Source organism: Alexandromys fortis, unplaced genomic scaffold, assembly GCF_014885135.2.
Source record: "Alexandromys fortis isolate MF-2015 unplaced genomic scaffold, M_Fortis_MF-2015_v1.1 scaffold_6, whole genome shotgun sequence".
Lineage (NCBI taxonomy): Eukaryota > Metazoa > Chordata > Mammalia > Rodentia > Cricetidae > Alexandromys > Alexandromys fortis.
The window spans coordinates 4,783,857-4,806,875 of NW_026067902.1; the positions used below are offsets into that span (position 1 = coordinate 4,783,857).

Sequence of the window (23,019 nt, forward strand, 5' to 3'; positions counted from 1 at the left end):
AAACTTTAAAATTGAGACATACCTCTCTTGCCTTCAGAATGCCTTGTATATGTGTGGTTGTATATGAAACCTCATTTTAAAAAAAAGTCCTTATTGCACTTGAGGATTAGGATAATCACATTGGGTAGCTTGAGCACCAGTGACTAGGCCAGAATTGGAAAAGTATCTGTGTTCATATATCTATTCCTACATCTATATCTACATTTATCTATCATATATCTATCCATCTATCTTTCTATCATATATATATCATTTATCTATCATCTATCTATCTATCTATCTATCTATCTATCTATCTATCTATCTATCCATCTATATTTCTCTTGCTCTATAACCCAGAGCGGCCTTGAACTCTCTGCTTCCCAAGGGCTGAGGTCTTGGTAAGCCTGTGCCACATAACCCAGCACATTCCACTTGTCTGGAATGTGCTATGGAACTATATTTTTTCCTATGAAATCCAATCCCCACTTCAAGTGTGAAAGTGTAAATATATTTTGCTGTCACATTTCTAGATCTGTTAGGTTTTATAAAACCAAGAGTCCATTAATGAAAACTATGACCAAACTCCCGCTGATAACCAGAAAAGCATCCTTTCTCTTCCACATGCATGCCGACATTTCAAGATTCTGTCATGATTCAGTAGCAAAACCTCTTCAGGTTTTGCACTTTGCAGGCTAAAGCACATTTGGTCTCATCATCACAGTCAGTGGTTCTTCACTACTGCAGGGAATAGATGGAGCTGTTCTCCAGAGTGGGTGACCAGATGAATACAGTATGCCAAGCTAAACCTGAACTTCTAATAAACAACATATTTTTAGAATGTCACTTCATCTTCTTAGCATGTCTCATACTTGTATAATGTCCATTAGATTTAAATCACTTGCTTAAGCCTATAATTCCTTTAAGACCACTGAATAAAAAGCTTTTCAAGTCACAAGATCACAAACTTGAATGAGTTTTAGAATCTCTGATTCGATGTGCTACACACATAAGCTACAGAGCTGTAAACAACTATATTAACGGTGTCAGGGCACAGAGATGTACCATTCAAAACTGAGACAGAGCAACATCATCATCACCACAAATAATCTATTGGTGCTAATGTTGGAGAGAAGATAACTAGGTTGACACTGGGAAAATCTTTATGCAAACTTTTCTCTCTCTTTTTTTTCATTGTGCTTGGGAAGCTAAAAGTAAGTTATATAAAAACTTGCACTCCTGGGCTGGGTAGGAATTAATATCATTTTGTGAAAAGGTGACAGTAAAATGGAAGTAGAGTTCTTGAAAATTTTCTTTTATAAAATGAGGAAAAGAAACAGTGAAATTCTATGAAGGAAATGTTAGCAAAACAACCCATTCCAGGAATTTATCCTGGAGCTGGACCACTGCCTATGTGAAGGAAAACATTTCTTTTGCAGTTGCATCCTTACACATCATGAAAGACACGAGCAGCAGCCAGATGGGCTGGTGCATACCTCTCAGCCCAGCATTCATAAGTTGCAGCAGGTGGATCTCTGGAAGTTTGAAGTCAGCCTTGTCTACAGAGTGAGTTCCAGGACAGCCAGGGATACACAGAGAAACACTGGAAAAGACAAACCAAGCAAGCAAAATAATAGAGGGGGCTCAGCATTCAAGAGCACCCACTGTCTGTTGTTCCAGAGGACCTGTGTTCAATTTCCAGCACCCACCTGACAGTTTACCACATCTGTATTTCCAACACCTGGGGATCTAAAGCCCTCTTCTGGCCCCAGTGGATCCTATATGATGCATATGCACACACACGGGTAAAACACAAGGCATGTAAAATAATCTTAAAAAATAAAACAGAAACTGTTATGGCATAAAGTAAATCACTTAATCCTATGTGACAATGGCAAAGATACATTTTATTTATTTTGAAAGAAACTGTTATCTCAGAACACTGGGAAGAGGTGGGCATTGTGTCACCTGTCCCTAGAGAATGAGATCACTACTACCTGTGTGTTTATGTATGTGCATTACCTCTTGTTTCTGCACAGACAAATGTCATGAGATAAAGCCAGAAGGTGAACCAGAAATGAATAAAAGGAACGGGTGTCCATTCTCGTTCATATCATTTTGAATTTTGAGTCAAGCGCATAGTTTACTTTTTCAAAATGTAAAGTTAATACAAAGCATAACTTACGCCCTATTGAGTGTAAATATAACTAAAAGGACCCAAATGAATAGCTAATTAATAGATACCTCCTCGGGAAATAGATTAATTTTAATGACCTTGCCACAAACCTGCCTAGTAAAACTTCCTAATAGCTAAACATATTCACAAAGAAAAATGGAGTTTTCTCTAGTTGGTTATGTTATGTATGGAAGTATTTCACATAGAATATAATTAACAAGATAGTATTCTAAGGTAGAAAACAGTCCTGTCACTACAAATGAATTATATGCATGCAAGGAAAAATATGGAGAAAGATCTCTAAAACAACAAGTTAAACGCAACCAATTTCAACTGATGAGCCCACAGCTCACAGTATAATTTATGGAAAAATATCAAGGGAGATTAAATACAGATATTAGGTTCAAAATTTCTAGTCACATCAAAGATAACAAAGACTGTTTTCTAACTGTTAAAATGTAAATAAATGACAGGAGATCAACAGATTGTAATTTGGGAAAAAACCTGATGGAAATGTAAAAATATTTAAGACCACAACCACACTTACTGCGCCCAGTTAGGTGAAAGACTCACACAATTAATCAGTGTTTGGTCTTTTAAGAAGCAAACACATGACGGTGTATCTGGAATTAGTCAGCATCTAAAGCAACTGATTCATCTTTTCTTTCTTTCTTTCTTTTCTTTTTTTTTTGAAAAAGATTATTTTTTTCATTTATTTATTTATTTAAGATTTCTGTCTCTTCCCCACTGCTACCTCCCCTTTCCCTTCCCCTCCCCCAATCAAGTCCCCCTCCCTCGTCATCCCAAAGAGCATCAGGGTTCCCTGCCCTGTGGTGGGAAGTCCAAGGACCACCCACCTCCATCCAGGTCTAGTGAGGTGAGTATCCAAACTGCCTAGGCTCCCACAAAACCAATAGGTGCAGTAGGATCAAAAACTCATTGCCATTGTTCTTGAGGTCTCAGTAAAAAGATTCTTTTTCTTTTTTGTAGCAGCCGTAGCTTGGAACATCGATAAAAGGCAGAATCCCTGTCTTTTTCCCAGACTTGTATTTAACCGTCCTTTGGACAAGTTCCCACCCTTGAGACTGAAGCCATAACTCAGCAATGGCCACTGGAATAATTAATTTTCATCTTCTTAAGTCATACAGCCAGGAGCTGTTCAGTGCCAAGCATGTGTAATCTTAGCACTGTTCCAAAGTAGGGCTGGATTAATAGTGCATGAATTATTTGCCACATGCAACTAATACCAAGTAATGCTACTCAAGCAATTATTTTGGTAGGATAAAATGAACTATTTTGAAATGACTTGGATCTCTCATCGGTGAGTTTCTGCTTTAGAATCAATCTAAATTTAATTCGATCTCACCTTTATTAACTGGGGCATGGTGCCTCCCAATGCCCCAGGAGCACATCCCTGAACTTCAGACTTCCCATTTCCTCTAAAGCTTTACGATAAATACATAATTCATTGTCTAACATCCTATTGCCTAAGAAACATGCTCGGTCTACAAAGCAAGGCATGGTTCAGCTCAATATATTGCTTTTTCATATGGCTTCATAATTTTTCATTTTTTAATCTTGACTTGAGCATGAGCACTGTTAAACTAAATGCAGATCAATGAAGAGACTTGATTAAAAGAAACTTGATGAGTTGCTAGATACTGAAACATTTCTAAGAATTCACATGAAAGAATTAAACTCTAATGTGGCAGTTGCGTATCAGTAAAACATGACAGAGCACAGACTAAATCTCTCATGACTTTCTGTATTTTTAAAACTAGAACACCAATTCGCTTTTAAAAATGGAAAACGATAAGGGCTCTTGTCACATTTCCACAGTTTTCAAATGCTCTACAGTATTCTTCACATAAATTATTTGACTGAAGCACAATCATCTCAAATCATGAAATTTTGTGCAACTAACCTTGAACATTAACCATTATGGCTAGTTGGTTGTGATATAATTTATTCTTCAACGAACTTTCCCAAAGGTCTATCAAACACTAACTCTTGTGAAAGATGCTCACTCTTATTTTGATATTGGAAGCACTATTCCCTTTTAAGTCTCTCTGATGAGTTTATTTCAAGCACCATTACTTTAAAAGTGTGTAAACACAAAATTGTGTTTTCCTCCTTCACCCATTTCACACCCTCATGTGTGTTTGTGCATATGTGTGTGAGAGAGAGAGAGACAGAGAGACAGAGAGAGAGATGAAGGATATTAAATAATCTTCATTTAGATTTTCATATAGTATCCATATTTTCAAGGAAGTTGTAGATAATGGTTTCTAAACAACTTTTAATTTTCAAGCAATATTAAAAGGAAATGATTCATACAGAACAGGGTTTCAGATGGCCTAAGAATAACGTGCTCTCTCATTAACTCTTGCTTTAGATGGTGTGACAGTCCCGAAACAAACAACCGTTGTTTAATTTCCCAGACCACTTGTATGTGTCCTAACCGATGGCACATTAAAAAGCCTTCCGACATTCACGAAAAGGTACTAAAGGATGAAAACAATATACTTCATACAATATGCAAAAAGACTAACATACTTAATTTCAGCTAAAGATAATGAAAGCCAATTTCAATTAACATTTGTAAAAGAAAATTTACTTTTGGCAAACACTTCTTTGAACAGAAATAACAAATCATGAATCATCTTTAATTGAGAAAATGCCTTATTATGAAGACAAACATGTTTTATCACTATGGCTAATACCAAAGAAAAACAACTTAAAGAGAAGAAATACTTAATCAGGCTATAGCTTTATTGTTTTTAGTCTATAGTATCCTGGACCCATTCCTTTAGGTCTGAGGTAAGGCAAACCTCATGGTGGCCAGCATACATGTGGCAATTTCACTTATCTCATGACCTCCTAAAATGGAAAAGTGACAGAGATAATTTCAGGACAAGATACTGCCTCAAAGGAAACCTCCTCTGTGACGCCTTTACCGTGTTTGTATCACCTTGCAGAATCCTCTAAATATGAATCTGTCAGTGGATTAATTCATTGAAGAAGATAAAGTCTTCAATGTCCAATTGTTTTCCAAAGCCCAACCTCTGAACACTGTACCTGGGCCAAGTTGTCTATCTATATGCCTTTGAGGGGAATCCTTCCTAAACGAAATAGGATGATGAGAAATAGGAGGAATGGTTGGCTCTTCAGAATGACCCTGCGCCACCCTGCCATTCCTCCCATGCTACCACAGTGTCTCACAGGTACTATTGCCACGTCACATAACTGCAAAACAACTTCTGTTTGTACACCATTGAATTGTGAAAGTCTGTAGCAGATATCAATATCCTCTCTCTAAACATTATCCTGTATATTCCTATTGCAATGTGGAAATGAGGCCCTTAAATGATGACAGGCCTCCTCTAACGCCATTCCATCACTGGAACACTAAAAATTAGAATCCAGTGTCTTCGATCAGCTAGGCTATGTCAGCGAAATCCTGAGATTGGAAGTTTTATAAGGAGTAGATACTTGATTCTCACTACACTAGAGGGGGATACCTGACAAAAGATTTGGTGTCTCATAAAGTCCACTCTCTGCTTTAAAGAGGACACTTTGAATGTTGTTTCCTCGCGTGATAGAAGTGGGGAAAGGTGGAACCCTTTGTGGAGGCAATTTTAAAAGGGGCCATAAGCCATACACAAGAAAGGAACCCTCCTGACCTTATCCTTTCTTAACATCACTGTATAGAAGGTTACAAGTCAACAGAAAGTTTTGAGAAGACACAACATCCTAACACAGCACCAGGGCACTTGTGAACCAGCAAGTTCTCATCACCATGAGTCCTACCTAACACCAGTCAGGGAGTGTGGCAACAGGCTCTGGGTTTTCATGGAACACTCCCATTATGAACTCTTTCATCTGTGAAATATCACCTGTCAATTAGTATTCCAGAATTTCGGCATCACACTTTATGTCAAACTACTTTAGAGTCCAATCTCCCAATTAGAGGCATCGCAAAGAGTATATATGCTTGCTTACCCATTAGCCATACTAATAGGGAAGGATGCACTAATAAGAGAGAGAGCTTATGCAGGTAGAAAACTGAGCAGCAATGAGCAACTTCCTAAAGCCAAACACAATGTGAGTCTTGTTACTCACCACTGCTGAACTCATCAGACAGCTCCATCCAGCTGCTATTCTCATTTCAGGCAAACCAAGGAAAATTCTTAGGAATTCTCAAACAATATGCACACTGAGGATTGAATCAGAGGCTTTCTGACCCCACACCTTGTTACTTTATTTCAAAACAGTGCTCTGGATTTTGCTTCAGTGATTTCAGAATGCAGGGGGGAAAATGCCAACATACTCCTGACTGGAAGCAAATTGCTTTAAAATTATTTTGATTGTTGAGAAAAATCTATTAAATTGTTGGCAAATCGGGACAATTTTCTAAATAAGATGTGTGAGTCTTAGTATAATAGGATTGCAACAATGGTTCTCTAGAGGTAGGTGGCTGGCTACAGAGATAACCAGACTTCTTGTTCAGTTTTTTTATAGTCAATATATTACAGATAGACTTTTTCCCCAGTCACGTGAACATGCTTTGCCTACATATTTTATTGACTTAATATATATTAATAATGATAGATAAAGTATATTTTGCACACACAATGAAGTCACAGTTGCGTTGAGTCCTTTCCATGAATTTGATTCTTGGGTTCCTACAGCAACCAGATGAGGTAAACACAGAGATTAAACTTGAATTCCAAATAAGGAAACTGAGTCTCATAAATAGAAAATGACGTGCTGGGCTTTATAGTTTGCCATTGTCTTTGGCACACTGCTGTCTTGCCAAAAAGTTTTCGCCCCAGAAGCTCTTTTCCATTACGCATTTCCAGTGCACAAAGACAAACGTTGGTTTCTCTAGGTAAAAGACTCTGTGCCAAAAATAAAACAATATGTTATCCAATAAAGCTACTCAGAAAGGCAATAGCATAGGTCTTAAAGTGTTTTCAACAGTAAGGTATTATCTAATTTGACAATCCCATTGATTATGAGGAAAACAGTACACTTATCTTTATTAGGTCAGATTTACTCTGTATAGAAGCAAATCATAAAACTTGATCTTAAGACTACTGAGGGGACATATTTCTTTTAGCTGTGTTATGCCCCCCTCACAATCCATGTGTTGACCTTTTAGCCCATAGATTTTACAGTAGAGTCAGAGAAAATGAAGCCCTCGGACACACTTATTTTTCTTAGTTGCGAACAGTGGTCAGGTTTAAGGAGGCCTACCCTGAAAGGTTCTAGGAAAATTCCCAGTGCACTTCTGTATAATTCTGAAATCCCTATCTTCAAAAGGGGAACAGTGCATGAATCTGGTACCTCTCACAGAAATGCTTCTCTACCTTGACTGAAGAACACCAGAGTGCCTCCAGGGGCCTTTGGCGGGAATGTAGTGCCTGGGCCCCACACCACACATCGTAATTTCATCTGGGTGTGGACTAGGTGTCAAGATTTTAATAGCTCCCCAAGTACTTCTCATGCCTTTCAGTTAGAACCCTGGATTGGAAGCCCTGCTTTAGAGTGCAGGGCAGTGGGTAGAATTAGGTTTTAAAAAAATCATTAACAGTGAAAACCACAAGATGGCATAATTTTTCATTTGAAAGGAATAAAATTGAAAAAAAAAATGTCTTCCGAATTCCACCCTGCACCTCTACAGGTTGAACTCACTGGATATGAATTGAGATCGCATAAGTCAGAAGCACAATTATCAAGATTTACAGGCTTCAACTAATTTCTACTAACACTGGCTTCAGTGCCGGGAACCAGGAGACACAGGTTTACTGTCGCCTGAGATTCCCTCCCTCCATTCCTCTGTCACTAAGCAAACTGGGGACTAGGAGACAGGAAGACACACTTAAGATATTTATCATCATAAAAAAAATCAGAACATTAATTAAACTACCTACATTTTCAGTTCATTGTATTTTGAAATGGATACACACACACACACACACACTCAAATTTGACTCCTGATAAGAAGAGTCTTACTAACCCCTCTTCGAATAAGGGGATTTAGTCTAAGATCCCAGGAGACAGCACGTTTGAAAAAAAGCTTTAGAGAAAGTAAAAGCTTCCAGCCATTAGAGAGGATCCACTGTGCCTTAATGGTCACTTTCAGTGTTTTTCCTTGCCCACTATTGACTGTCCTTGAGGGTAAGGAACAGGTAAAGAATTTCAAGTACAAATAGGCACCCACTCTGCCCAATCCCAGCATCCTAATGTTTCTGTTACCAAAGTTATATAGAGGTTTCTGTTTCCAAGGAAACTACTGACATATATGGAATTTAATGAACATAAAAAGGAACTGTGCCATATAATTTACATTTAAAGATAAATGTGAATAGCTGTCAAAAACACACACACAGAGAGAGAGACACTCACACAAGTTCTGAGAAATTCTAGCTCTATTTTGCTTCCATTTAGTCGAAAACATAAATACATTTATGGAAACAGAATGGCAAAAGCGATTCCGAAACAGCTCTGACCACATGTGAGGTGAATTAAGAAGCAGCTGAAGCCAAGAATAAGGGCCAGAGGTTGATCTCATTAGCAGTCGGGAGAAAATGCGGAAACCTTTGATTTTGTTGCATGAAGCATTCTTTTCTTTCTTTCTAGCCCGCAATATCAGATTTTTCTGTCTGCAGCTTCGTGCAATGATAAATCTGGACCAAGTCAGGAAACTCGCTGATCGTCACCAAAAGGGGCAATGAATAAAGTTCTCATTTCAACTCCAAGCCTCATGGATGATTCATTGAAACCGCTGTAGTAGAACACCCAAATAACAGCTCATTATGAGCTTTCTGCATTGGCATCCAAATCCTATGATGAGCTATTTGGGATCTGACAGCTCTTAAACAAACAGTCCCTTAGGAAACCGAGCAAGGCATGTTTATGATATAGGGAAATTTTGAAAGAATGTGCAGTGGTATCCTCAATACAAAGTTTCAGTAGGAAAACAGAAGGTTAGGAAGAAATATAGCTCGACCCACATCCATTCCCCTCTGCCTTCTCTTTCCTAAATGCATGTTAAGGGACGTGGGTATTCTTTTCTGTTATTTCCTTTGTCCTTACTGATGGTCTCTTTTATTCTGGTGAAATACACAAAGCATAATTCACAAAAGTTCAGCGGAATTAAAAACACATACTGTGGTACCACCATCATCATCATACACCCACGACACCCTTTCATCTTCTCTAACTGCGTTCTGAACTATGTAACAATGCCTTCACTTCCCCTCCCTCACAGCCCTGACCAACCATCATTTTATTCTCTGAATGTGTACTCTGAATACCTGGCATCTGAATGGAATCACACCTCCTTTGTCCTTTTATATATTTATATATTGCTTATATTTACATTATTTATATTATATTCATATTATTTATATATTATTTTTTCTTAGAATGATATCTTCAAGGTTTGCTTGCACTGTAGCACATGCTATAATTTCAGTCTCTTCAAGACTAACTAAACCTCAATACTGAAGCACGTGCTACATTATCATAAATAAATTCATCGCAGAGACACTGGGCAGTAAGTAGCTGCTTGCTTGAGGTTCTGCTTTCCTCTCTTTGGTGGTGTACTGTTTGCAGGCTCCTAGCTGGCTCTTCACAAAGTCATCAAATCTACAGCCCATGGACATCAGGATGCAGTTGAGATCTTCTTCTATCTCTCTCCCACCAGTCTCTCTAGGTGTATCTGTGAATTCTGTGTCGTGTGTGTATGTGTGTATTTGTGCATTGTGTGTCGTATGTGGACATAGCACATGCCCGTGTGCAGGAGCATGTGCCCGGGTGTGAACGTGTGGATGTTGCAACAGGATTTCAGGATCTGTTTCTCTGCTCCCTGCCTTAGTGCCTTGAGATAAGGCTCGGGAGCTTGTCATTTCGGCTAGGGTAGTTAGCAGATGGGTTCTCAGGCTCTATATTTCTCTGCTCCCCAATTCTGTGATTTCAGACACATCCAACTATGCCTGGGACTTTTCACAGTGATGTGGGCATCCAAACTAGAATCCCAAGCTCAGAGATCAAGCACTTACTGAGCTGTCCCCCCAACCTTAGTGTCCTTGCTCTATACAAACTCACCCCACCCAAGCTTTAAAAACCTGAAGCTCCATTTCCAGGGTCAACACCTCCTCTGACCGTTTGAGTCTTCTTCACATTAGATGTTTGACAGACAACACAACTGTTTAATTATTCAAATCCAAAATCTGATTTTTTTTCCATTTTAAGATGTATTTCTTTCTTTTTTGCCTATCTCACGACATAGCAAATCAGTTATTCCAGTTTCCCAGGTCAAAATACTTATAGCTGCTTTTTTTTAAAAAAAAAAAAAAAAACTCTTTCCTCAATCTTCTCATCCAGCACATTAATAAATCCTGTGTTCCCATTATCAATGCATGTTTAGATGTTAGCATGTTTTTCACTCCTTCAGCAGCTACCGCCCTGACCATAAGTCACCAACATCACAGTCCAGGCTATCTGCGGCTGCCAGGGCTTCTTTCTTCACATTCTGCAGTCCATTCTCAACACAGCATGGCTTTCAGAGACTCCGATTCTGCCCTGCTCAGAAGTCTCTGGGTCTCTTTACTGTACTAGGAAAACATCTCGAGTCACTGGCATGGCTTTAGGCTTGAAACCCACAGTAATTCAACTGCCCTCCTTGTTGTTGTTCAAACAGAGCATGTACACGCCCCACTCGGAGCCTTTGCTTTTGTGGGACCCTCTGCCTGGATGCTCTTTCTGCCTGTGGTCATTCACCCAGTCCAGGCCCTCCTTAAATTCTCGTTTCATTAAGATAGCTTACCCTTAACAGCGTCATATCACAGAAAGGCTCCCCATAGCTCAAGGCCTAGGGATTCTTCTCCTAGCTTATTCTTCTCACGGGGACTTACCAGTCATCTCCTCCCACGCTCTATGACATGTTGGAAGGTTTCTGTAGCGCTAGAGGCCATGGCAAGCTGTAGGCAAGCTTTACACCACCGCTCCCCATTCATTGATATCAGGCTAGTGCCATGAAACCCACCAGGGTAGAGAGACTCCCCTACGGGACGTCAGTCAACACAGAACTCTGGGGCTGCAGGTAGGTCTCTTCAGGAAGACCCTGTTTTTGAGCACCATCAGCTGCAGGTGTCTTCTGGGAGACCCCGTTTTCGAGCACCATCCTCCGCAAACAGAAGGTCCGTGGGCCTAAGCATCTACCCTGTTGGTTCATCCTCCAGAAACTAGGTATGTGCCTGCTGCAAATCACCAAATCTCTGCCAAACCTTACAGTTTGAAATTATTGAAGTTAAAAAATAATACTGATATTACAAACATCATTTACTACATAAAGATTAAAAAAGCAAAGGCTAATCAATTTTTAAAATTTAATTTTACTCTAATAAGCCTTGTGGGATTTGAGTGATACTATATACAGTTTAGAACTTACTTATTGACCCAAAAAAGCATCTATGTTCAAATCATCATTACAGATCTGACATAAATTGCTCTCTACCAATCAAAGGATCTGGCTACCTGGCTAGAATGTAAAACAGTTGGCTTTACTGAAGGAAAAGCTCAGAAAAAAAGGTCTTGCGCTGTTTCTCACAGATATTGCTGCATGTGTCACTGAAAACTGCCTATACACAGCCTAGAGGCCGCACGAAGTATAAAGTTGGGAGGTCTTTGTAACTGTAACACTGCTTCCTGCCGAGTCTGAATTCAGTTTAGAATTATTTTCCAGAAGCCATGTGTAAAAAATTAACATAAATATTATTTTCCTCTATTTTGCATCCTGTAATTGCCATCAGCTTGGGACTTGATGTTTTTTCTCTTTACTTTTACCTGATTAGTCATATCCAAGGCAAGTTAGGTTGTGTCAATTTTCTGGACACCAGTTCCAGGGTTGACACTATGGGACATCTGACTATGATTAATCACCTCATTTAACATTTGGAATCAAAGCTATCAGAAATACTCCCCAGACAAGACCTCCACCACATACCCATTGCAGATGAGGAAAAGTGAGGCCCAGAGGAAGGAAGACACCCCTGCTGTAAGCGCATCAGTGGCGCAGCCGGCACAAGAGCTGACAGTGGCTCTTCCCTAGGTGATCTCCATGTCTCTTCACTTGCTACATCCTAAAGAACATGACAGCGGTGATATCATCTCTTTGCATTAGCATCTTTTAATCTTCCTCACATGACCTTCTAGAAAAAAATATATACTTGATTGCATGACCCAGAAAATGTATTTAATGTACACAAAAACATTGCGTGAAAGAAGCCACCCTGTACTAGACGTTTTTAATTCTAGTCGAGTCCATTTCAATTAATGCTGGACACAAGGCACTGAATTAATCTGCTGGGTCAAGAACTGCTAATAGATCCGACTCCACAGTGGCACTGTCTGAGAACAGAGATCCTTTTGAAATCAGCCCACGGAGTGGATATAAACAGAGTAAACCAGAAGTAGCTGCCGCAGCGCCTTGCTTGTAAGTGAACTTCATAAATGGGTGGTGGGGCAGAGGAAAAGGGCAAAGGGAGGAGAGAGCAATGCCTTTCGGAGCTAAAGATGTAAGTAAGGTGCCTTCTGCTTCTTCGCATTTAGATTATAAAGTCTCCCAAAGTCACTCCAATGAGAAATCCCCAAACCAGTGACTTAAACAAAAGCAGTACACAGAAGAACAGCCGTCATCCTATGTGCTGTGCGGGGAGTCTACACTTAAGTTCATTAGCAGGGCATCACATTCTCCATTTCCCACAAATGTCATTTCAAATCACAGCAGGGACAGAAGCAGTTCATTCTCAGCCCAGTGTTGAATTTTTATGTGACAAGATGCTGGGAAGAACAAAAGCAATACAAACACGTAGATAAACATCTGCGGGGCGCCTCAGGGTCTGATAAGCATCCACTCCACAGGTGCTTTGATACTGATCTAGAAGTTTCTACTGAAAGTCTTAAGCTCAATCTGTTCCCCTTTTACTCTGTTGTCTTTCCTGAGCTGGCAGCTTTAGCTGTCTCTGTGCCTTTATGTTTTTTGTGCCCACACCCCTTGGTGTCTTTTTGTTTTTGTTTATAACACAGGGTCATGTCGCTGTGCAGCCCAGTCTAGGCTCAGGCTTATGACCCCCCACCTCAGTCTTCCAAGTTCTGGGCTTATTGCATAAATCACTACTTCAATACTGTTTTACTTTTTAAACCGGTCACTACACTTTTTCCTACTTTTTATTTTGAATTTCTTGTTTTAAGTTCTGAAAACTTTGTCCCAGCATTCATATTCCTTCCTCTTCTTCCTCCTTTTTTTCTTCTCCTTATTCTTCATTTTCTTAATATTATTTTGAGAAAGTGTCTCACTAAATAGCTCTGGCTGTCCTGGAACTCATTCTGTAAACCAGGCTGGCCTGGAACTCAGAGATCTGATCCACCTGCCTCTCCTGATGAGTGTTGGGATTAAAGGTATCTGCCACCGCATCTGGCCTTTATCCCAGCATTCTTAGTGGTCCCTAACCAATAAAACAGCCATCCACCTCAAGCCATACACCTTATTCAACAAGGTGGCCTACTGAACTCACTCTGGAAGGCGCCAAAGAACAGTTCTTCTCCACCATCAATACTTCTTTGCCCTGCTGTCAGCCAAAAGCTGTTGAGGGCGTCACTGGGTTGGAGACCTGATGAAAGAGCTGGAACTAGAAGCCAGGCTCAGTAGGTTGGTGAGAAAAACAGGTACCTGGCCCTTGATGCCATAAACTGAGTGACAGAATCAGACAGACTAAGACTCCTCACATTTTAAATCAGTTATATTTGTATTTATCTAGGTTGAGCTGAGGTCATCTTTGTCAAATTCAGGAATCTTCTCATTGACACATTCGCCCACTCGCCCAAGGACCCACGAAGCTCTTTTGAGAAGACTCCTACTCCAGTCTCTCTTGACATTTAAACTTTTCCAATTTAAGAAAATGAGATGAAAATTAGCTTCCTGGAAATCAGATCTGAAATTTTAAAATAATATTTTTTAAAAAGTTGGGAGGAAGGGTTGGGGAATAACTCAACATAGAACTTGACAAGCACGTATACGGTCCTTGGTTCTGTCTTCAATGCCACCAAATTGTTTTTTAAAGATGGCAGTGTCATCAGTGCATTAGAGTCGTGATACCCATATTCTGCTGCAACTTTGTGTTTCGACACCCTGAAGCCACACATCATCCATAGCCATTAGATTCGCAGGGAACCAGACTTTGTGGGGAGCAAGAAACAGGCAGCAACATGTTTTTTTTATATAAATTTCCCAGATAATTTCATGAGGAGTTAAAGTCGAGATCTCCTGTGCAAATGGGTTGTTAATGAATTATCTCATAGCCTCCCTACAGCACTTCTATTAAGCACCTATTAAGAGCCTATGAGGAGTACCAAGGTCATCCAGGTAAACAGAACCGAACCAGCTTTGTAAATGTGAGTGTAGAGTAATGCTCAGAGAAACAGCAAGGAACAAGAAAGGCCCACAGAGAAAGCAGCCCTTCTCTCCAGGAAAGTGTTAGGGGAAACAGACAAGCTGAGTATTCTGTCTCTCAGAAGCACTTCCTCAAGGGAGGCACTTGGAGATCTAATCATAGTTTGCCAGCAGAGCACAGCGCAGATGCCACCTGCATCATTTATCACCATTCAATAGACATTTATCAAACCGCATCCATAAACCGAGCACTCACTGATAAGCTAGTGAAAGAGACCAGGTCCCTCTTGCCGCTTTCCAAGAGGCAATGGGCTTGGCTTTGGTTCCAGTGCTGAAGAACCGGTGTGTGTGTGGGGGGGGAGCTGGTGAGAACCAGTAGGGGGCTGGTGAGAAGCAGTCCGGTGGGGTACAGTGTGCAACTGTTCTCAGCTAGTATTGAAACCAGGTGAGGCCAATAACCCTGGGTTAAAAGGCAAGTTTCCCTGCCTTTTATGATGCACGCAGCTAATAGGCTTACGTGAAACCTGACTGAAACAACGTTTGAAGAAGAGGAAGAGATTCTTTGCCAACCTCAAACTGGGGATAAGTCTGTATAATCAACAAATTGTTAATTCCAAGATGCTTGCCATGAAGTGCAAAGACCAAGCCACTGACATTTCCTGCGCAAGAACAGATATCTAAATGGTTAGCTGATTCCACATCAAATATGTTTAGACACCGTCTTGCAGACATTCCTGATTGTTTTCTTTCTCAACACGATTTTTCACATTTTCTAGTCAACCATTTTAACCCATTCAGCTAACCCCAGCAACTGGTATTTGCCCCATGTCAGAATTTGTTAGCACCAACCTACGGCTGCAGGATGTCTGTGAGGGAAAACGATCACGGCTGACTTTTTCTCTGCACCACCAAAGTAACAGATCATTCCGAACGTTAACGAAACTATTCTGACTTTCAGATGCAAAAGCAACAGTGGTGGGAAGACACTAAGAAAAGAAAATTGCTAGTGTAAGCTCCTCATGGCTCCATCCCTTCTCTTGTTGCTTTGCTGATACTGCCTCTGCCAGAAATAAAGTACGCAATGCATTAAATATTAAATCCAATAACAACGAGCTTTCAGTGTTGATAAAATACACTCTACCAACCTAGATATTCTAAGGAACACATTTTCTTCATCCAGCATTTGAATATAATCTTCAGAAAATATGCTGCAAAGACAAACCAATGGCATCCCGCTAGACATATCCCAAAGAGTCCGCCATGCTAATGTGCAGAATTAACGTTTGCCTTCATGGATGTGATTGTTTTGATTGCACAGCGTTTTAGCTTCATATCCTATCTGTTTACTAGGATGAATGTGAATTATGATAAATACAAGGGAAGAAATACATGTTTACTAATGCTTCCGAGGCCAGTGATATTTTTTGCAAGTGGCCTCAAAAATATCTTGGGCATTTCAAATTAACCGACAGAGGTTTAGTATACCTTACTCGACGTACTTGAGATAAGAGCGTACCAGTTTTAAAACTTTGAAACATTGGTGTATATGTACTCATCTTGTTAATGTGACCCAGGTTTAAGCACAAAATTTATACACAGTTCATACACATTACTCACAGTAACTTTGTAGAATATTTTTAGTGACCAAGGGATAGCATTGATCGGAATAGAATTTCCCACTCAGAATTTATAGTATATTCAAATTTCCCATTATAGGCGCTCAATCTGTAACCTCTTTGGCATTCCCTATATCTACTTTTTTTTTCTTCAGACAAAAGTAAAATAACAGAGCAATAAGCAAACGCCTGCATTACACGCCCCATCTGCTCACCCATTGCTTCCTTCTTGTAATGAAAGTTCAAGTGAGCCGGGCCCACTGGCTCTTGGGCTTTACAACATCTACAGCACAGAAACTTTTAACTGGGGCAATTAATTGATATCTTGACACAGATAAAGAATCAAAGTAGCAGCTGGTACGGGCAAAGGCTCCGCGCTTCCTACCTTGGGAGCTTTGGCATGTTTCCCACACCTGGCATCCTTGACAAGGCTGAGGTCTAACAGCTCCGTCTCCTGGAAGGCAAAATGGGAAACTGTTAGGCCACCACACAGATCGTTTCTCTTTGTTTGATGCCATTGAAATCACTTCAAAGGATACTATCATCTGGAGATTTGCCTGAGAATGCATCTGCAATAGGCCACCCCTCCATATTACGTCTAATTGAATCAGAAAGAAAAGATCATCAACTGCTATCCGCTCAATTTAATACATATTCCAATATATTTGCTAAGGCATCTTACTAAACAAATGAAGTACATAGTTCGCATCCTGAAATCTGCACCCACTATGCCAGCGTTCTCAACCTTTCTAATACTGTGACTCTTTAACATAGTTCCACATGTTACGGTGACTTCTGAACAAAAACTTCACATTGTTGCTTACTTCATAACTGTAATTTTGCAACGGTTATGAATCATAATGTAAATATATGATATGCAAGCTATCTGATATGTGATCCCTATGGGGATCACAACCCACAGGTTGAGAACTACCACTCTAAGCCATTTCTAAATTAAGAGAAACCCAGTCTCTTTGTTCTACTGTTGAAAGTAATTCTGGAGTCACTGAGTGTAGTTGGAGTGTGGGAGACATCAAGGAGATAAGATTAAAGAGGCCAGAAGGAGGAGTTGCCCCCATCAGCTCACTCAGCCACCAACCCATCTATATGGATATACACGCACCCCAAATTCCGTTGCCAGCCTTTTGACCACAAATCTCACACCACTATCGTTTTACCTGTTCATTAACAAACTTATTTATTATTCAAACAACTATAATATGTAGGTACTCTGGGACACAAAAAAACATGCATGCATGATTGCTTTTCTAGAGCACCATCAAGCAAGTATATAAGACAAGGAAGAGTATGTTAATGCCAGTTTTAAAGTTAACTGCTGTGAGAAGTGAGGAAAGAGAATTTTTTCCCCCTAACTACACATGGAGGAATCATTTACCTCGGGGAAGTGGAAAATAGGTTCCTCACAGTCGGAGAGTGCAGGGGGAGAAGAAATATTCCAGATAAGAATGGCCCCAGGGGTTTGAGAGGCATCTAAGATATTCATTGTCTTCAGATACTTAGAGACACAGCCCACGCACACAGAGAGAAGTAGGAGGGAGGAAGAGAAAGACAAACCCAGGAGCAGTGAATAGCAAAGATGTATGTGTGGTGGCAGTGGAACCAGAGACCTGCATAGGTGACTTCAGTGTCCCATAGGATTAAGTGTTGAATATGTGAAGATAAGCCATAGAAGACAACACCAGAGGGTTGGAAACCTTGAGAGTCTACTGATCAATAGTGCTCATGAGGCTTATAGCATTTATGCACCAGCCAAAGAGTATAGAATTATCATGAATAGTACTCCCTTACAGGGGCTGCAAATAGCCAACAAATGTCTACTGGTCAGGAGTCAACGGGATGCAGGCATCTAGACCCTCCTCCCAGAAAAGGTACAGTACCACGATTCATCTGACAAAATACTCTCTAGATAATTGGTGTAAGATACTCAAGAATACTAATAATCTCAAGGAAATTTTTCCGACAGATACTTTTCTATTCCAAATGTCTGGTCCAAAACAGTTTGGTCACTTTCTTACAGAATCTATTTGGATACTGAATCTCTCCACTGCACACACATCCTTATCAGGTTGAAGGGAACACTCTGTTTTGACCACCTCTCTGAGAGATGGAATGAAGATTGGATGGAAGAGTTTCTTCTTACGCTCATTTCATCTTGGAGGTTTTCCTTTCCCCATCTTGGATTTCTTGACCTATTCGTCACAGGGACTGACCTATGAAACTCTTCTCATACTGCATAGAGTGACATGTGAAACCAGGCAAAAGGAACTTACAGGATATGGTAACATAGATTTTTTTTTTTCTCCAAAGTCCCCTTCAATGTGTGTACAAAGATTTCACAGCATTGAAAGCGCATCATGAGCACCAGGAAAGTGAGCTATCAACCTGACATTCAATGTCCAGCATAAACACCTGCATCATGGATCTGTCCGAGAAATAACGCACAACCAAATGAGACAGAGGTGAGCCCAAGCCCAGTTTATTCACTTCCGCAGTAACAATCACTTTGCAGAAGAGAGCACTGGGCTTCCAATAGAGCCTGCAGAAGTTTAATCTCAAGATGCAAACAGTGTGGAGATCTGAGAGATAGGCTACGGAGCATAGGTTTATCATGGGAGGATTCAGAACCAGACTGCAACATCAGGAGAAAGAAAGCGGCAGCAGTGCTGGGGGGAGGGGGGGTGTCTGAGTTCCTCCCTGGGACTCAAACCTCAGGCACACTGATTTCATATTTGAGAGTTGTTGACTGGGGAAATCTGTCCAAGAGTAAATGCCATGAGTCTATTCATCTGAACACTCTTTATTGAATGCCTGCAGAGCATAGACTATTAGCCAGGATTAAATCACAAAATGCAAAAGGAGATTGTCCATTCTGAGGCACTCACAGATAAGCCAATCACTCTCCTTTAAAGGAGACACTTCAGAACACCTGCAGATACTGGCTATGGAAGGCGAATTCCCAAGACTGAGGTGGAATTTCTGGCTGTATAAAGAGGAACAAGCCAGAGGGAATGCATGTGAGCAGGTATGATGGAACACAAGACAGTCACGCAACAGATATGGAGAGGCACATACATGCAGTCCATGATTGAATGACGGTCCCACACAGGTCGATTAAAAACTTCCTACACACATTTTATACTTACCAAATTTGATAGTAACTTTTTCTATTCAAAGGTTTTCATCTCACTTGGTCAAATGGACTGAAACATTGCTGGTTGGTTTACCCACAAAGAACCCAAACTGAGCTTACAAAGAACTTAGTAAGCGCCATTACTTTTCCACTGATGATAATGAAGATTGTTCTTTACTGCCAGCTCTGGAGGAAGCCATCATTACCCAAGTCGTGGAGCGAGAGTTAATGCCAGCTACCCGAGGGATTCATTCTGACACCCCAGGGCTAAGAAGCCTCTACTGGTGTGTAAAATTGTGTGTTCAGGAAAAGCATCCAGGGTGCCATGGGGTGGGTAATGTGGCATGGGAAGGACCCAGGTGGAAGTGCTGCTCAGGGGCCCTCCCAGCTGGAAAGGCATGATGAAAATAGCATTCCCCACTTCCATTAGCATGCAAAAGCCATTCCTCTGGGGTTTCATTGTCTGTTTTTCTCTCCTCCATGATGAGAAAAGGGAGGAGCCAAAGGTAAGAGACCACGGAAATGTTGCTTCTATCATTAAAACATTTTCTAGGTTAATTTTCCCGTGTTAATAGTTTTAACAACACAGTCCATTGTAAAGCACGGAGTGGGCCTTTCTTAGCTCACTGGAGAGGTAGCGCCTTCTAGCTTTTCGGAACTGGCTGAATATAAACCGTATCACCTGTTAAATAGTGGCAATGCCTCAAACGCCGGTGGCTTTCAGAAGGGAGCCGTTATCCGAGTAATTTGGAAGGCTTCAAGACATAAAGCTTGAGAATCTGATCTCTATCTAATAACTTCTAACTGGTGCTGATGCTGCTGGTCAAAGGCCCGACACTTTGAGAAGTGCTAATAAACACACACTCACAGATGCTGCTGTTGCGGAACATTTGTCTAACTGTGCAAAGATGTGCTACCTTTGTTTATGCTGTGGAACCTTTGTTTAACTGTGTAAAGATGTGTTGCTGCGTTTCTTTAATTATTTAAAGATGTGTTGGCCTTTTACCTTGCTTGCCTAAGGCACCTATCTGATAGGTCTAATACAAAATTGAATGGCCAATAGCGAGGGAGGAGAAATTTCTGGGCAGGGAGAAAAAAGTAAGAGGAGGAATTTTGTCTCCAGGAAGAAAGAAAAAGAGATGCCAAGGAGACACCAGGAGCCAGCCAGATAGACACAGAGGAAGCAGGAAAGTAGGAGATACAGAATGAAAGAAAGGTAAATGGCCCCGAAGCAAAACATAGATACATAGAAACAGGCTAAATTAAGCTAAAAGTGATACTGGAGCAAACATAAGCTAAGCTCAAGCATTCATATTTAATAATACATCTCTGTGTCTTTATTTGGGAGCTAGTTGGTGGCCTAAAGAAAATGCCAACTACAGGCTAATGTAAGGCTTCCGGGTGAGCAAGATGGATGAGAGCTACATAATAGTTATAAATTACATGAAGAACCTCTGACTCACCCTTCTATAGGGAGCTGTCAATAATACCTAGTGAATATAAAATTGTAGCTAATAGTGAATAATTTAGGCTTGGATTTGATGTAACTGAGAGAAAACACCATAAACTCCTAGTTTTGAAAGTTCTTTTATAATAAATTGTATCATTTACTAGTTCAGAAATTTAAGCATTCATTAAAAACATTTGCAGCAGTGAAATAGATTTTTTTTTTTTAAGTTCTAAGGCCATTGAGCTTGCCTAGGTATGTAAACCGAGAATGCAGCAACAGATGTCTGTTTTAGGCCCACAATGACACCTTTAAAGACTGAACCACATCCCTAAGACCCCCAGCAAATGCACTAAAATGCTGCATTTTACCCCTTTATAAGTATGGATAAAAGTGAATCAGCAGCAATCAAATGTTTGGGGGAATACTGCTGCAGATTTTTGTTTTGAATGCATGATGAGGAAAATAATACCTGCCAGCTAAAGGAAGACTGGATAGTCTCAGACGTTTATATTCAGCAGAAAGATTTCAGCCCATCAGCCACAAACCTACTGTGAGGGAGATGAGCCATGAAATCCACTGCAAATTCAGGAAAGACGACAATTTAAAATGCAATTCTTTGCAGAATACCAATGTCTCTGCATTGTTGCTAAGTTCCATTAGTCACCCAATATAATAGCATGCTTCAAGTTCACACAATCCATAATCAGAACAGCAATTACAGCCATAAACATTTCACAGAGAAGATACTAATGGTTGGGTGTGTCGTGTGATTATGTGTACCTCCACATGGGGTATATTGATTTACCAAAACTAGCATGAGTTAATACATTGGCTGTCAAAGACATCTTTACAATTCACAATTGGAGAATATTTGGGGGGTCTTACAAAGAGGGGTTTTAACTATGGAGGAGCATGAACATAGACCTGACTCTTTGTTCTTTAACTCTATTCTGTGTATAAGAGGGTGTCCTGGTCATGTTAGTATAGGTTTCAAAAATCCCCATACTATCTCCCCTATCTGGGATCTTGTTTGATTCATTCTGTAGGCATAATTTTTCTCTTATTTTATAATCAGAGATGTAAGAAAGACCAATGGGAATGAGATGCACCATTCCTGAACAAACGTGACTACTACCTCATCTTCTTTATTTAGATACACAGGGTTGAATACAATGCAAGATTCATAAACCTTGTAGGCAGAAAATGGAAGCCATCTCTTGGAACTCTCACTTGTAAACCAACACGAAGTTAGGCAGATTATTGCAGATGTTTGTGTGTACTGGGTAACCCATGTGGCAAACAGAGATGCAGGCACTAGCAACACCTTACTTGGGCTGCAGCAGCTAAAGCAATTGAGATATTAAATCAACTGAGATATTAAACTGAGATCTCTACTAAGCAAACAAGGGTAACCGCAAACATACAAAGCTGTCAACACTTCCCATTTGAAACAAAAAGGACAGTGTTCCAGTAGAAGCACTGGAAGTTGATGTTTTCATCACTTATCTGTGGCTGTGAAGGGAGAGTGGATTTATTTTGACAGATGGTTTCAGAGAGATGAGTCCATCATGGCAAGGGGCACAGCAAAACGTGGCAGGCACTGGCAGCAAAAGGAAACTTAGAGAGAACATTTCTAGCAACAAGCATGAAGCAGATCAGGAATTAGAAGTGGGGAAGGCTATAAAATTTTTGAGAGTCCACCCCAGTGATGCATTTCTTCCTTCAAAGCTTTACCTCCACACAGCCTTTCAAAACAACCCCTCTAACTCGGGCCCAAGAGCTCATGGAGGACATTGCCAATTCAAATGCTATAGATAATAAAGCATATAAAAAAAACCGGGACTATGTAAGAATAATTAACAATTTCTGAAGATTAAAGTTATTTCATGAAAACCTAAAACAGCAAGAGAAGCTATTTCTAAAGAAAATTGGTTTCACCTTCATGCACCAAAATTAAATGTAAAGTAAGTGAGAAAAAATATAATATTATTCCTGTGTTACAGGTTATATTATAACTGTATATTAACATGGAGTGTCTTGGTTTTGTTGTGAATATCTTGACAAAGACACTATGTCATTTCTTCTCCATATATGTATATAGTGCTTGGGCTAAGAGTTGAGAGCAGAGGCTCTATTCTATTTGGTTTATAGAAGGAATGATACCCTGCTGAACATGGGAAATACTGT

At 40.2% G+C, this 23,019-nt stretch overlaps 1 protein-coding gene across 3 annotated transcripts in view; it reads right to left on the reverse strand.

The window, feature by feature from the left end:
• Nucleotides 1-23,019, reverse strand: part of Plcb1 (phospholipase C beta 1) — a 675,692-nt gene that overhangs the window by 438,779 nt on the left and 213,894 nt on the right. For all 3 annotated transcript variants that reach the window (XM_050132272.1, XM_050132255.1, XM_050132262.1), the window contains one exon: nt 16,617-16,685. In XM_050132272.1, the coding sequence (XP_049988229.1) occupies nt 16,617-16,685 (69 nt within the window). The remainder of the gene's footprint in view (nt 1-16,616; nt 16,686-23,019) is intronic.